This window comes from Physella acuta, unplaced genomic scaffold, assembly GCF_028476545.2.
Source record: "Physella acuta isolate Inbredline_101_S28 unplaced genomic scaffold, ASM2847654v3 ptg001206l, whole genome shotgun sequence".
Classification (NCBI taxonomy): domain Eukaryota; kingdom Metazoa; phylum Mollusca; class Gastropoda; family Physidae; genus Physella; species Physella acuta.
This window is the reverse complement of record NW_026732723.1, coordinates 63418-78348: the sequence shown is the minus strand read 5'-3', so window position 1 is coordinate 78348 and position 14931 is coordinate 63418. Positions and strand designations below refer to the sequence as shown.

The following is a 14931-nucleotide window of genomic DNA, read 5'->3' as shown; positions in this document are numbered from 1 at the left end:
TGAGGTGCCCACGTAACATGTCATGAGGTGCCCATATAACCGAACCATTAAATGTGTAACAGATTCAACACGGATCACGTGACTTGTTTGTCCCCAGTAAAACTCGCCCAACATAATCACATACACATTTGGCAACTAGACCTACACCCGGTGCAACATTGGCAACTAGACCTACACCCGGTGTAACATAATCTCATACACATTGTTACTTTAATACACCTATACCTGTTGATGCAGTCACAGTAGATGCTGTCAGGCGACACCAAAATAAAAATCAGACCCACAAAATTTTACAAATAGACAAATACAAACACAAACACGTATAGACAGAAGTTGGACAAATAGACAAATAGTAACACATATAGATATTTATAACAGACAGAGGCACGCTAATGTCAAAACAAGATTGTGTTATGGGGCTTAACCCGGATCAAACACCATCAAATGTAAGTGCATGAGTAACACAGGTAAGTTCAGGTAACTTTTGCTGCACCTGTAACCAAGTTCTTCAGACGACGAAACTTACAGGCGCCTGACCACACGTGTCTTGTAAGCAAGACTTGACAGTATTTGTTGAAATAATCTGTTAGCTTATATGTCAGCTACTATCTTTCATGTAAGCTGTATGCATCTTTGTAAGCTTCTAGCGTACATATCTACTGTTACCATTCACCTAAGCCGCTATCACGAATGTAAGTAGATCTGTGTGTTGAGTGTATCGAATCAATTACACCTGTTCGTTAAACAAAGCAGCATCTAAGCCTATCGTACGTGTAACATGCAGCAACTGAAGCATGCGACCATCAGGTTTTTTATACCAACTTTAGTTCAAGTTATCGGCTTACACAGACATTTGTGTAGGCTGGATTAGAGGCAAACCAGCGATCTAGAGGCAAACTAGAGACATCGGTCGTCAACGGTCGTGTGAGGGAAAAGTTCAGACAGTCAACGGTCGTGTCAGGGAAAAGTCCACAGTCAACGGTCGTGTCAGGGAAAAGTTCAGACAGCCAACGGTCGTGTCAGGGAAAAGTTCAGACAGTGAACGGTCGTGTCAGGGAAAAGTTCAGTCAACGGTCGTGTCAGGGAAAAGTTCAGACAGTGAACGGTCGTGTCAGGGAAAAGTCTAGACAGTCAACGGTCGTGTGAGGGAAAAGTCCAAACAGTCAACGGTCGTGTCAGGAAAAGTTCAGACAGTGAACGGTCGTGTGAGGGAAAAGTCCAAACAGTCAACGGTCGTGTCAGGAAAAGTTCAGACAGTCAACGGTCGTGTCAGGGAAAAGTCCACAGTCAACGGTCGTGTCGGGGAAAAGTTCAGACAGTCAACGGTCGATTCAGGGAAAAGTCTAAAAAATTAACGTTTCAGTTGTTCAGCCATCCACAGTTTGGCCAACAAGATGGCGGTGTATGTCCCAGGCCTTGTGGCCATCCTGGTCTTTTATCTGGTCATATTGGCCATCGGGATCTGGGCCGCCAGGAAGGCGGGGATCAGGGCCACACAGCTGCGTATTGATGACGTCATGTTGGCCAATAGATCGATTGGTTTATTTATTGGATCATTTACTATGACAGGTCAGTTTTAGTTAGTTTTACTTCATACTTGTGCTAATCTTTTGCTTCGATTCATACTAATGACAGTGTTTTTATCAAACATAAAATACTAGTAGATTTCTCCCGTCGAGGAAAAAATGCAACGGTCACTAGGCTATTAATATTTTTTTATAAAGACTTTTTCGTCGCACATGCAATCGCGCACCTAAGGTGCTTTTGCCAATACGAGCAGTGTTAAATGGAATATGTTGTTTTTTTTTAATTTGCTAGCTACGTGGGTAGGTGGCGGATACATTAATGGCAGCACCGAGGTCGTAGCCTTTGATGGACTGGTGTGGTGTCAGGCTCCTATAGGGTACAGCCTCAGTCTACTTTTTGGTGAGTCCATCTTTCTTGTCAGTCCTCTCTTTGGTGAGTTCATCTTTCTTGTCAGTCCTCTCTTTAGTGAGTCCATCTTTCTTGTCAGTCCTCTCTTTGGTGAGTCCATCTTTCTTGTCAGTCCTCTCTTTGGTGAGTCCATCTTTCTAGTCAGTCCTATCTTTGGTGAGTCCATCTTTCTTGTCAGTCCTCTCTTTGGTGAGTCCATCTTTCTTGTCTAGCCATTTCCTACACATAGACCTAGACATAGTCCCACTTCTATAGTCATTCTTTAGTCTATACAAAGATAAAAAACATTTGTCAGACTTATCATGATCATCCTCCCCGTTCGTTCAAAAGAAACATGGGGCAGATGAAGTAGAGTTCTTCAGTTTCAGTAAGCTCGACATACAGTGAGATGTGTTTGGTCAACACTATAACCAACCGCCTTAGTTTCCCTAACGAGAGTCAGGTACTAATCAAAGCTGGGTTGACTCCTACAGACTTGAGCCCGGAATCCGAACTCGAGACTTAAGGGTTAGCTGTCCCGTTCCACTTACTTGTCTCCATGTATTAATCTTTACATATGTCCGGATCATAACTAAAGTATATATCTATAAATATACAACAGTTTACAATTGTATCAAGTAGATACAATAGCCTTCGAGAAATACTAGGGCTTTTTCTTTCCTAAAAAGCCTGTGTATATTTGTCTGTGTATCGATTTTACACTGTATTGATAAACATCTAGCCGAGAGCTAGTGAATACAATCTATTTTAAATTTTACTTTTTTAACCTGAGGAATGTTTAGATCTAAACATTTAAACATCTTCTTGGTGTACGTAAAGCTAAACATATTGAGCTATTGATTTATCCTATTGAGTTTATTAAACTACCTCTAATTGGGCTGGTAAGTAGGTCACCCACCAGTTTTACGGCTCAATAAAACCTGCATGTGCCATAGAACTGGTTGGTGACCTACTTACCAGTCCTATTGCTTGTCTTCTTGTAGGTGGGTTTTTCTTCGCCACCAAGATGCGTAGTTCTGGCTTCATCACAATGTTGGACCCCTTCCACTGGAAGTACGGAGACCTGATGAATTGCCTGCTCTACATCCCAGCACTCAGTGGGGACGTCTTCTGGTCGGCCTCCATACTGGCGTCTCTTGGTAGGTCGTTGTCCATGGAGGTGGTGGTCTCGGCATAGTCACGTGGACATACTCGTGTCTACAGTCACGTGGACATACTAGTGTCTACACTAAATCCCTCACACCATCCTCTAGTTGTTTTTTTTTAATTAAATTAAGATAATTTATAGTAAACTTAATTATTTAAGACGAGTATAAAATAATCGACTAATAAATCGAGTATTTTATGTTTTAAATAGCTGTGTATTCAACTGAGTTAACTTGTCTTAAATACCAGGGTTATCATCATTCTCAAACAAGCAGCACTAAACTCTGTGTAATGACTCATCTCTTCAGTGAGTACAACAAGTCATAACTTTATCATGCCCTTATCTTAGCCTCACACGTATTGGGTATGTTTTCTTTAGGAGCGACCTTGAAGGTTGTCCTTGAACTTGACCTTGTGGTAGCCACCGTCGTGTCAGCAGCCTTCGCCCTCTGCTACACACTGGTAGGCGGGCTCTACTCGGTGGCCTACACGGACGTTGTCCAGCTCATCTGTATCTTCATTGGCCTGGTCAGTTCAGCTTTACACACTAGTTATAATGAGTTTTTTTTTCAAAATATGTGGTGTCATTATGATAAATGATATGCCAGAATGCTTTGTTAATTCCGTCTGTTCAAGAGCATGCATGCCTTAATCCAACCAAGTTATAAAAGGCTGAATTCTTTGTAGCTGTCATAGCTAGCACTCTGACAGTTGTTAAACAGTTGAATCGTCATTTTTCCCCGTTCGAGCCCAAGACAAATGTGGAGGACCAAGTAGAGTTCATTTCTTTCAGTGACCTCGGCATAGCTGGGTGGACTCAGGGAAGTTCTACAGACTTCAACACAGTTTCGAACTAGAGACTTTTAGTTTACGAGTCTAGCTCTCAACCGCTCGGCCAAGCTATCCCTTGAATGTTGATAGAAAATTATTTGGCTGTTGCAGTGGATCTGTGTCCCATTCGCTATGCTACACGAGGCGACACTGCCAATAACAACCAACAGCTCGGACCTGTGGTACGGCACTCTGGACCCGGCATACATCGGCAACTATGTGGACTTCGGCCTGCTGCTCATCTTTGGTGGCATTCCCTGGCAGGTAGGTGGGGAAAGTTTTGGTGGCATTCCCTGGCAGGTAGATCATTGTGAGATCTGTGTGAGATCATTTTAATTAATTAACTGAACCTCTATAACAAACACCACACCATACACACACAACCATTTGTATTTATTTTAATTAAACAACACGAATTTCTACAAGCTACACAACTCCCATATCTGTGACATTCATCTAACGTAACTATAAACATAAGTAACTCAAATCGTGTCAACTTAGCCACGAACACCCAAGAAAACATCCGCAACCGTCTTGTTGTAACCACGTAAATGTTGGGTTATTTCCGTTTTGTTCACACATTTCACTCATGCCTAGATAAAAATGAAAACACTGAACGCCTCACTGGATTCGTAATTACATTTCTGTACTTTAACATTGAGACTTTGGCTAATGGATGCTTCATTTTAAATTTTAATACTCCACAAAAATTTATTTATTATTGATGGGACAAAGAAGGCATCAAATTAAACAAATTTGTTTGCGCCAAATTCTTATTCCCTACACCCGTGAACTAAATGTACCATTGTTTTACTTGTGTACATAAATGCCATTAAGTCGCACTGGTGTACTCATTGTCATTTGGTTACACGGGTACTAAATGTCATTTTGTCACACATGTACTAAATTTCATACATTTTTCTAATGGTGTACTTATTGTTCTGCATGTGTACCAAATGTCACCGTTACCCATCTGTACTAAATGTCACCTTGTTCCACAGGTTAACTAAATGTCACCTTGCTCCACAGGTGTACTAAATGTCACCTTGTTCCACAGGTGTACTAAATGTCACCTTGTTCCACAGGTGTACTAAATGTCACCTTATTCCACAGGTGTACTAAATGCCACCTTGCAACCCAGGTGTACTAAATGTCACCTTGCTACCCAGGTGCACTAAATGTCACCTTGTTACTCAGGTGTACTAAATGTCACCTTGTTCCACAGGTATATTGGCAGAGGGCTCTAGCAGCTAAGACAGTCTACGTGGCTAAAACTCTCAGCATCCTGTCGGCTGTTGGCTGCGTCATCATGGCTGTACCGGCTGTTTTAATGGGAGCTGTAGCGGCTTCCACGGGTAGGTTGTGTAGCGGCTTCAACTGGTAGGTTGTGTAGCGGCTTCAACTGGTAGGTTGTGTCACCTTAATGGGAGCTGTAGCGGCTTCAACAGGTAGGTTGTGAAGCGGCTTCCACAGCTAGGTTGTGAAGCGGCTTCCACAGTAGGTTGTGTAGCGGCTTCAACAGGTAGGTTGTGAAGCGGCTTCCACAGGTAGGTTGTGTAGCGGCTTCCACAGGTAGGTTGTGTAGCGGCTTCCACAGGTAGGTTGTGAAGCGGCTTCCACAGGTAGGTTGTGTAGCGGCTTCCACAGGTAGGTTGTGTCACCTTAATGGGAGCTGTAATTTGTTTTTTCACAATCACCAGTTATAATTTGAGATAACATGATGGTGTGTTTACCTGTATGTCCATCACGTGACTAATAGCTTATCTCGACAGACTGGAACCAGACTGAGTACGGGAGTCCAAGACTTCTGGCATCTGACCGCACCCTGACGCTACCCCTAGTCATGCGGTACCTGTGCCCGACTGCGGTGACTTTTATCGGCCTCGGTGCCGTGTCGGCCGCCGTCATGTCGTCCACGGATTCCTCCATCTTGTCCTCCAGCTGCATGTTTGCCAGGAACGTCTTCGGCGTCATCTACACTAGGGTTTATAGAGAGAAGGTAGGGTAGAGGTCAGGGGTCATCTACACTAGAGTTTATAGAGAGAAGGGAGGGTAGAGGTCAGGGGTCATCTACACTAGAGTTTATAGAGAGAAGGGAGGGTAGAGGTCAGGGATCATCTACACTAGAGTTTATAGAGAGAAGGTAGGGTAGAGGTCAGGGGTCATCTACACTAGAGTTTATAGAGAGAAGGGAGGGTAGAGGTCAGGGATCATCTACACTAGAGTTTATAGAGAGAAGGGAGGGTAGAGGTCAGGGATCATCTACACTAGAGTTTATAGAGAGAAGGGAGGGTAGAGGTCAGGGATCATCTACACTAGAGTTTATAGAGAGAAGGGAGGGTAGAGGTCAGGGATCATCTACACTAGAGTTTATAGAGAGAAGGGAGGGTAGAGGTCAGGGGTCATCTACACTAGAGTTTATAGAGAGAAGGGAGGGTAGAGGTCAGGGGTCATCTACACTAGAGTTTATAGAGAGAAGGTAGGGAGGGTAGAGGTCAGGGATCATCTACACTAGGGTTTATAGAGAGAAGGTAGGTAGAGGTCAGGGGTCATCTACACTAGGGTTTATAGAGAGAAGGTAGGGAGGGTAGAGGTCAGGGATCATCTACACTAGGGTTTATAGAGAGAAGGTAGGTAGAGGTCAGGGGTCATCTACACTAGGGTTTATAGAGAGAAGGTAGGGAGGGTAGAGGTCAGGGATCATCTACACTAGGGTTTATAGAGAGAAGGTAGGGTAGAGGTCAGGGGTCATCTACACTAGGGTTTATAGAGAGAAGGTAGGGTAGAGGTCAGGGGTTAGGGGTCATCTCAATAGATTTTATAGAGAGAAGGTAGGGAGGGTAGAGGTTAGGGGTCATATACAGTAGGGGTTACAGAGAGAAGGTAGGGACACAAGAGGTCATCTACACGAGGGTTTATAGAGAGAAGGTTGGGGGTTGAGGTCAGGGGTCATCTACACCAGGGTTTATAGAGAGAAGGTCGGGAGGGTTGAGGTCAGGGGTTATGAAGAGCAGGGGTCACAGAGAGGTAGGGACAACACCAAAGGTCAGATGTCATGTAAACATGTAGTCACAGATCACGTTAAACAGGGTACACATACACAGATCGTGTAAATTAGGGTACACATACAACGGAATTTACAAATGTTGATCATATTTTTAAAAATAAATCTAGTACTGAGTAGAATCATTTATTTCTAAAGCTGATTATGGAAGAAATATTTCTCTTCCTCCTCGGCATTTTTAAGACAGATAAATATATAAAACTTGTAACCAAAAATAACTAGTCTTAAAAATGCATTACCTGACTTCTTTGCTAGTCATAACGACATAATGTAACACTAACCTTAACCGATATTCATACCTTTAATCAGTGGCGTAGCGAGGTCGGGTGTCACCCGGTGCGGCACTTAATGGTGTCACCCCACAGAGGCGTAGCGACCCTTCCCGGGGACAAACTTTCAAATTTTCGATTTGCACCCCCCCCCCCCCCTCAAACTTTCGATTTGCACCCCCACCTCAAGTTTTCCATTTGCACCCCCCCTCGAGTTTTTCTCTATATATTTTGCTATTTTTTGCCTTGGTGTCACCCCCCTAAATGGTGTCACCCGGTGCGTGCGATCCGCACCCCCCCCCTCGCTACGCCCCTGCCTTTAATACTGGTTATACAATATTTGTAAAACCTCCAACATTACTGCATGTTTTTATAATTAACTCTATTTTGTATCCAAATTATGGGGAGACAGTAGATATAAATTACTCCTACAAACAATTTCAGCATGATCACTAATTGCATGTAAAATAACAATTACTACATGAATAATTTGTTATTTTCACGTCTCATATTGTCCCCAGCCCTCAGAAACCAAGATTGTGTGGGTGATGCGGGTCTCTCAAGTCGTCATCACCGCCATGTCATGCGCAATGGCCATCTCCGTCAACTCCATCTACTACCTGTTCCTCTTGTGGTCAACTCTATCTACTACCTGTTCCTCTTGTGCTCAGACTTTGTCTACGTCATCCTCTTCCCCCAGCTGGTCTGCGTCATGTACCTCAAGGGGAGCAACTCCTACGGCTCCCTGTCCGCCTTTGTGGTGGGGCTAGTTGTCCGGCTGCTTGGTGGCGAGAAGGGCCTTAGTCTGCCGGCAACGATCATCTTCCCTTGGTAAGACGTTTTGTAAAACTTCTAAAGGATCCGGACATATTGGACCAGTAGAGGAAGACCTAATCTTAACTTAATTCTAGCAGCCAACCTAGTGTAGCGATTTTAGAATTGTACGCACTGGGTCGCACTTTACAGACCAAAACAATCATGTTTGCTGTTCACTTGGTGCGCAATTCATTTTTCTACGAGATTCTATTCTAATTTTTAAAAATTTAAGTGTTTAAAAATTGATTAAAAATCATGTCTATATCTCCAGTTGCTATCCCCGTAGTGTTATATAAGAAGATTCTAGAAAGTTTAGGGGACATCACTAAGCTAATATCTTAATTGAATCACTGAACTTAATTAAGATTCTAATAATCTGGCTTCAAAATATAAATAGTAATAGCCTATATATATATTAAGAAACATTACGAAAATGGTGTTATAACTTTTCAATGGCTTCTAAATCAACACCTGACTGTAACAATCAGAAATAATCTCCAATTCTGGAATAATTTAACACAGAATTCAAACTGAAGGAGCCAATGAAAACTATATACATCAAACAGAAAAGTTTTCAAGAATTAAGATGCCTTTTCATTTGCAGAAGGTTGAGATTTCCTAAAGGATTTCATTTGAGTTTCTAGTTCCTACAGCTGTATGAATCAAAGCTGAAGTCAGTTTCTTCAACCTTTTTTGTGTTTCCCTTTTCGACGGGGTTCAGAAACTTTAGGAGATGCTAGTTTAGATGGAGAAATGTTGGCTTGTCATGTTGGTTCTTAGTTATCTGTAGCTTTAGGGGTTTTTGGCTTCCCATCCTTAGAAGTTGAACAGTAGCTCTTTGATAACTGCGGAGAAACTGATTGGGTGATCCTTGGAATTTTTTTTTTTCTATTTTTTTCCCCGCCTCAGACATGTAATTTACAGCGTCAGTTGTGTGTGTTCGCTTTAGTATTACAGTTTTCATCATCGGCTTGTGAGGACTGATACAGATTTACAATAGTAATATTTCTTTCTTACTTGTAGCCTACTTTCATTCGTTTAAAATGGTTTACTTATTCATAGATCTAATACAAAATGTCAAAATATAAATAAAAACATTCCATCTTGGAAGAAGTCGAAAAAAGATATTCCAGTTTACCCAGGAATAGTTTTAGTTAACGGTCCGTTAGTCTTTAAGTTAGGCGTTCAACAGAGCTAACAGTTTTGTATTCTGTTTATAGCTAAATCCTAATTTATAAAATCAAAGATAATAAAATATGTGCAAACGCTTTTGTGAAAAATGTAATATTTATAATTAGTGCGGTAATAGATAACAAAAGTTTTTTTAAATGTTTAACTTATAAGCTTTTTATATTCTAAAGCTACTTTGGAGACAAAATAATTGGTTGTGTCCCTTGAGACAAAATTGTATTTAATGGAAAGTAGTAGACTCCGTTTCTTCATCTAAACATTAACTACATATATATATATATATATATATATATATATATATATATATATATATATATATATATATATATATATATATATATATATATATATATATATATATATATACATGTACAATGTTTGTGTTTACTGCATGCGATATTTTAAAAATGTAAACATAATTAGCACGAGCATACCGTCGCCAGTGGCTGTAACATATTTTCTGACAACTTTAATGTTCGGCGACGGGGGCTCTACCCCCCCCCCTTCCCCCCATGACACCCCCTACCCGCGCCACTCAAGTGAACTGTCTGACCCTGGTCGTTCCTCCCCAGGTACGACACGAACACGGAGACCCAATTATTCCCCTTTAGGACGATGTCCATGCTTCTCTCCCTCTTCACGCTGATCGTCGTCTCCTACACCATCGACTTCCTGTTTAGATACCAGGTGGTGCCGTTAAAATATGACTTCTACAGGTGTTTCCAGGTGAGACCTAGACATAACCCCTCACGTGACCCCTTATGACCCCTTGTGTTTTTCTATAATAAACTTTTTTTTTTTACATTTTATTTTCATGTGGTCATCTCTTTAGCTTTAAGAAGTACATTTCGATCCCTGATAAGGTCCCTTGTGACACGATTACTCCCCTTTTGATCCCATGCACGATCCATGGTATTATATAAAATACTTAAAAAAAAACTTTTTAAAAAACCACGTTTTTCTTGTGGACTAAAAAGTAGAAAATAACTATTTACATACATTTGATGACAAAAAACGTGGGTACGTTCACCATCAAATTTCCCGACCCATCTGCCCGACCCACGTTTTTTGTCATCAAATGTATGTAAATAGTTATTTTCTACTTTTTAGTCCACAAGAAAAACGTGGTTTTTTAAAAAGTTTTTTTTAAGTATTTTATTTTCTCCTTTTTAGTCCGTTGCTACACATGAAAAACGTGGTTTTTAAAAAAAGTTTTTTTATATAGTTTATTTTCTACTCTATCTAATGACTTGATTAAGTATGACTTGACTAAGTGTTTATAAATACACGGACTAAAAATCTTGAGCGACCAGGATTCGAACCTGGGTTGTCGCGGCCACAACGCGAAGTACTAACCACTATATATCACGGCCAGCGCGCTCACATCGATTGGGGCCGAAGTAACTGTGTCAATAGGCCTCCAGTCTTGTCGGTATCTTTAGAAATCATGTCCTCAATTTTATGGTCCTTAGGGCGTAATTAAATTAAGCTAATTACGGTCTCTAATTGCTAGTTTTTATGATTGCATCTGAAATTGTTAGGCGAAAGTAGCCTGCATGCCGAATTTCAGATCTATAGAGCAATCAGAAGTGGGCTAATTTTCGATGTCAATTTTAACAACAAACACACGCGAAGCTGAGTTAATAAAAACGTGTTAAAAAGTAAAGAATCTTCTTTAGACTAGCGATCTACGGGGAAGATGAAGTAGAGTTCACGTTTCTTGATCTCGGCATGTGAAGGGAGGCGTGGTCAGCACTATGCCCAGCCGCCTTTACTTTCCCTAAACATGAGTTAGGTACCCATCAAAGCTGGGTGAACTCAGGAACTTTCGGGTTAGCAGCCTAGCGTTCTACCGCTTAGGCCACGCCGTCTTATATGTGTTATGTCATCTTTTTAATGCATACATCAACTGAGATCCTAATTGACATTTGTATCGAATAATTAGCTTTATTAGTAAAGGTTAATGAAGCTGGGAATTTTACTACCTGCTACTCCCTTGGTTTTCTATACACCGTGTCTACAATTCGGGAGTACTCTGTTTCTTTTGCTAAGCAGACGACACCAAACTGGAAGGTACCTTTGGCACTCAGTAACATGTTTTACATGTTCGGTTCCCCAGCATCTTAAAGACAGCGGCGTTTCATCGACCCAGCTGGTCAGCGTGAGCAGTACATCAGTGGTCAGCATTGACACAGTGCTCACCAACACATCTTCTGACACCCACTGTGTAGGGGAGAGGGGCAGTGATCAAATCAAGGGAGATAATGTACGATTCAGGGGAAGCAATTCTGACCAAAGATACCTCTTCAGTACCCCAACGTTGCAAGCTATCATACATAAAGATGGTGACAGTGTTGGTGTTTGACCAAAACAAAATGTTAGACTATAACAGTGATCCAAGCTGTTTAAATGTTCATTCAGCTATTACGTAGTAAAACATATCCTGTATTTTTTATGTTATAGACTGCCTTATAAAAGTAAAACTTATGTTTCCTTAGTCGGCAGAATGATTCCAAAGTAAATAAATTGGTGTCGGTAAGATATAGACCACATACTAATAAAAAAATTTCCATTTTAATTATTTTTAAATAATTATTTATTTTGTATTATATTTTATTTGGTCCAAGACTTGTAAAGCTTCTTTTTCTTTACTTTAAAATTTGTGTTTGAAAAATTTAGCGTTGACAGTTTCGAGGCTAGGTTTGATCTAGGCATTAGACATAGAGACCATCTTGTCCAACCATCACTGAGATAAAACATGTCCCATTAGAGCTGATAGACTCGTTTCCAGGGTGTGTGATGTAAGTTGTAATTGTTGCAGCGACATTTGCAATGTGTCTTGATTAGATTGGTTTCCTGGGAAGTATGCTTAAAATCTGCGAAGAATGCTTAAAATCTGCGAAGTATGCTTAAAATCTGTGAAGTATGCTTTTAAGCAGTGACATGCTTAAAACCTGTGAAGTATGCTTAAAATCTGTGATGTTTGCTTAAAACCTGAGTTATTCTATTAATTTTGTTCAGGTATGCTACCAGTCTTCGTGTTATTATGTGTATGTTATTATCATGTTTTGCATTTTGCTTTTATTATTTAAATAATTTCTAGTTTCAATTTTTTTAAAATAAAAACATTTATTTTTTTCTGAATGAAAATTGTTGTTTTTCTTAAGTATTTTTTTTACTTATGTAGTAGAAATACTACATTAGAAAACCCTCCTTGTTGACAAGCTCTTTTTAAAGTTAGTTTGCTAAAATAAAATTCACTTCTTTTCTAGAGAGCATCAGAGATTTGATGAATTGCACTTTGCTGCGTTTTGTCAAGATAATAGCAAGTGACAACAAATAATAACAAGAATACTTGTCCATTCTTTCATTTAGACAGACTTTATTATTTAACTGGTAAAGAATTTGTCAGCTTTTACGAATAAATTATCCACTTTTAAAATAATTGCACGTGTTTTATTAATTACATTCTACAACGCTTTACCTAACAAAGCCCGCGGGGAAAATAAAATTTTAACCCGATTAGGCTTGTTTAGGTCAAGGTTAGGCTCTAGTGAGGCAGATGCGAGCTCTAACTCTGGTCAACACATTAACATAACCAACACAACATATGAGAATCTCCAAGCCGTGTCGATGTTCGTACTGTTGTTTATTTAACCAACATACAATTCTTGATACCTTTACAATGACAGGTCAAAAATAAATGGTGACTCATCAACGGGAAGACAGAGGGACAGCCTGTTTTATCATACACGGATGAAACGCTAAAAAGAAACAAACCAATCCGAAATTCGCCCTGTATGAGAACTCACTTCTAACCTTGTTGATTCGAAGCTTTTTGTATATATTTATATATAAATAATTTAAAATAAATAAAATCTAATTTAGCCAGCACACTATATATTATTGTATTGTCATCGTTGTTTTTTTTCGTGTTGATTTACAACACAGCTTCTGATCAACACGTATGAAGCGAGTTGAAATATACATAGTACGTGTAAGCATATACATTTATACACTATTTCTCTCATTGAGAAGACTAGGGTAGCCGGCTTTCGGGGAATACCCGATGTCTATATATAGCATAAGCGAACCGGAAGGTTGTCCATTCTAACATGGGAAGACTATATCGAGGCTACGATGAATGAGAAATACAGACATGCGTGAATGCATACAAAGTTAAAAATAGTTTCTGACCTATATAAGTTTATTTATCTTTTTCGTTGACATAGATCAGTGGATATAAAAAGGACTTTGTACAGAAAAAAATATAAGAAAAATAAATTAATACGTATTCTCTACCACACCACACCCATAAAACAATGATGTTGCAATCTAGTATAGAAAAATTAACATCACAAAAATTGACTTTCGCTCATTAAATATACGTCACATTTCATTTCCGCTGACATCTTTGTAAACATATAAAATATCAAATCGAGGTTCAGTTTTAGAATCATCGTCGTGACGTGTCCGATGATGCGCGGTGACGTCATGCAGATGATGATGTCATGTCGTCATCGGACATGACCGAGGTGCAGATGTTTGCCTCACTAGATGATGTTCCTTGTTTGGATGTTGTGATGGTGTTAGAAAGTTGGAGACTGTGGAAACAATGGTAGAGGCAGGTCAACAAATTGCTCTAAGTCACATGATAATCTCCATATAATAAAAATATAAATATTTCCATTTTAAAAGACATGTGTTTAGTTATAAATGTAGGCTACTTATTAAACCAAACAACCAATATGAATCTAAGCAATATTATCTCGCGATCATATCGTTATATTTGTTAAAATGAGCAGCTTATTTGTTAATTTTTAGATATGTAAATTTTCCTTCAGAACTAAAATGCAATTTAATATAATATTAGCAATAATTTTAGCAAATTGGTTTTAATTATCATAGATTAACAGCATGCGCATTTCAAAAGTTAATGGCTCGTGCAAACATTAGGGATTACTTGTATAGTGTTACTGGTATATGTATGTGTCATTCGGATGTCGAATTAGAAGTAGTGAAATATTAATTAAATAAAAATAAAGAATGGATCGGATGTAGAAATAGATTATTTTTTTCCAGAAGGTTGTAGATCTTTGTGGGTTCTTGCTGGGGAATTAGTGAATTCTCAGATAGAAGGGGTCAAACAGAAATAACACCCCAAAGTAGGGTTTGTGGCAACCCGGATAATTTACATGCTGGGTTGGCACAAGGTTGGAACGAGGTTGGCACAAAGTTGGCACAAGGTTGGCACATGGTTGCTCTTTCCTTTCGCTTTTTTTTTTTTAAATGGGTTTGGAAAAGTATTAGCAGAAATGTTATGTCCTTGTGGATTTAAAGGTGAAAACCAACTGCAAGTGGGATGGAGAAACAGTCGCCATCTTGCTTACGTCATCGTTTATGCAGTTTTAATGGTGCGAGACACGGACTGGGTGATTCGCTGCTTTACTACGGTGCTCGACTAGTTTGTGCCGAATGGGAAGAAAGAAGAACCATGAGAACATCAAAGAAAAAAAAAACAACAAAATATTGAATGTCTGAGCGAGAAATAAAATATAATAGCATGTTAACAAGTGATCAGTACGAAGCAAGAATGAGAAAGGTCCACTCAAAGTAAGCGTGTTACAATCATCTTGAGTAGGAGGCAGTGGGGTTAGAGAGAAGAAAGGCCATCCGTCT

At 39.7% G+C, this 14931-nt stretch overlaps 2 protein-coding genes across 15 annotated transcripts in view; one reads left to right on the top strand and one right to left on the bottom strand.

Moving 5' to 3' along the window:
* Positions 1–1356: 1356 nt before the first annotated feature.
* LOC131957100 (high-affinity choline transporter 1-like) lies at positions 1357–12037 on the top strand. The gene is made up of 11 exons (XM_059321802.1): positions 1357–1569; positions 1819–1926; positions 2919–3074; positions 3461–3609; positions 4024–4176; positions 5138–5267; positions 5685–5911; positions 7767–7846; positions 7879–8076; positions 9825–9978; positions 11372–12037. The coding sequence occupies exons 1-11, from the start codon at positions 1395–1397 to the stop codon at positions 11615–11617; spliced, it is 1776 nt and encodes a 591-aa protein (XP_059177785.1). The 5' UTR covers positions 1357–1394; the 3' UTR covers positions 11618–12037.
* An 847-nt stretch (positions 12038–12884) lies between these two features.
* Positions 12885–14931, bottom strand: part of LOC131957096 (myosin heavy chain, striated muscle) — a 40132-nt gene continuing 38085 nt past the window's right edge. For 13 of the 14 annotated variants that reach the window (XM_059321789.1, XM_059321793.1, XM_059321785.1 and 10 more), the window contains one exon: positions 12885–13856. Coding sequence is in view for 1 of the 14 variants with exons in the window: in XM_059321790.1 (XP_059177773.1) it covers positions 14651–14713 (63 nt within the window). In the remaining 13 variants the exon portion in view is untranslated. Of the gene's footprint in view, positions 13857–14642; positions 14714–14931 lie in introns of all 14 variants that reach the window. The other variant, XM_059321790.1, reaches the window with a different exon arrangement.

Excerpts from the sequence above, each read along its gene's own strand:
- LOC131957100 (XM_059321802.1), top strand. The coding sequence starts at position 1,395 with ATGGCGGTGTATGTCCCAGGCCTTGTGGCCATCCTGGTCTTTTATCTG. Across the intron at positions 7,847-7,878 it reads TCATGCGCAATGGCCATCTC|GGTCAACTCTATCTACTACC; the intron begins CGTCAACTCCAT and ends TGTTCCTCTTGT. Across the intron at positions 8,077-9,824 it reads GCAACGATCATCTTCCCTTG|GTACGACACGAACACGGAGA; the intron begins GTAAGACGTTTT and ends GTTCCTCCCCAG.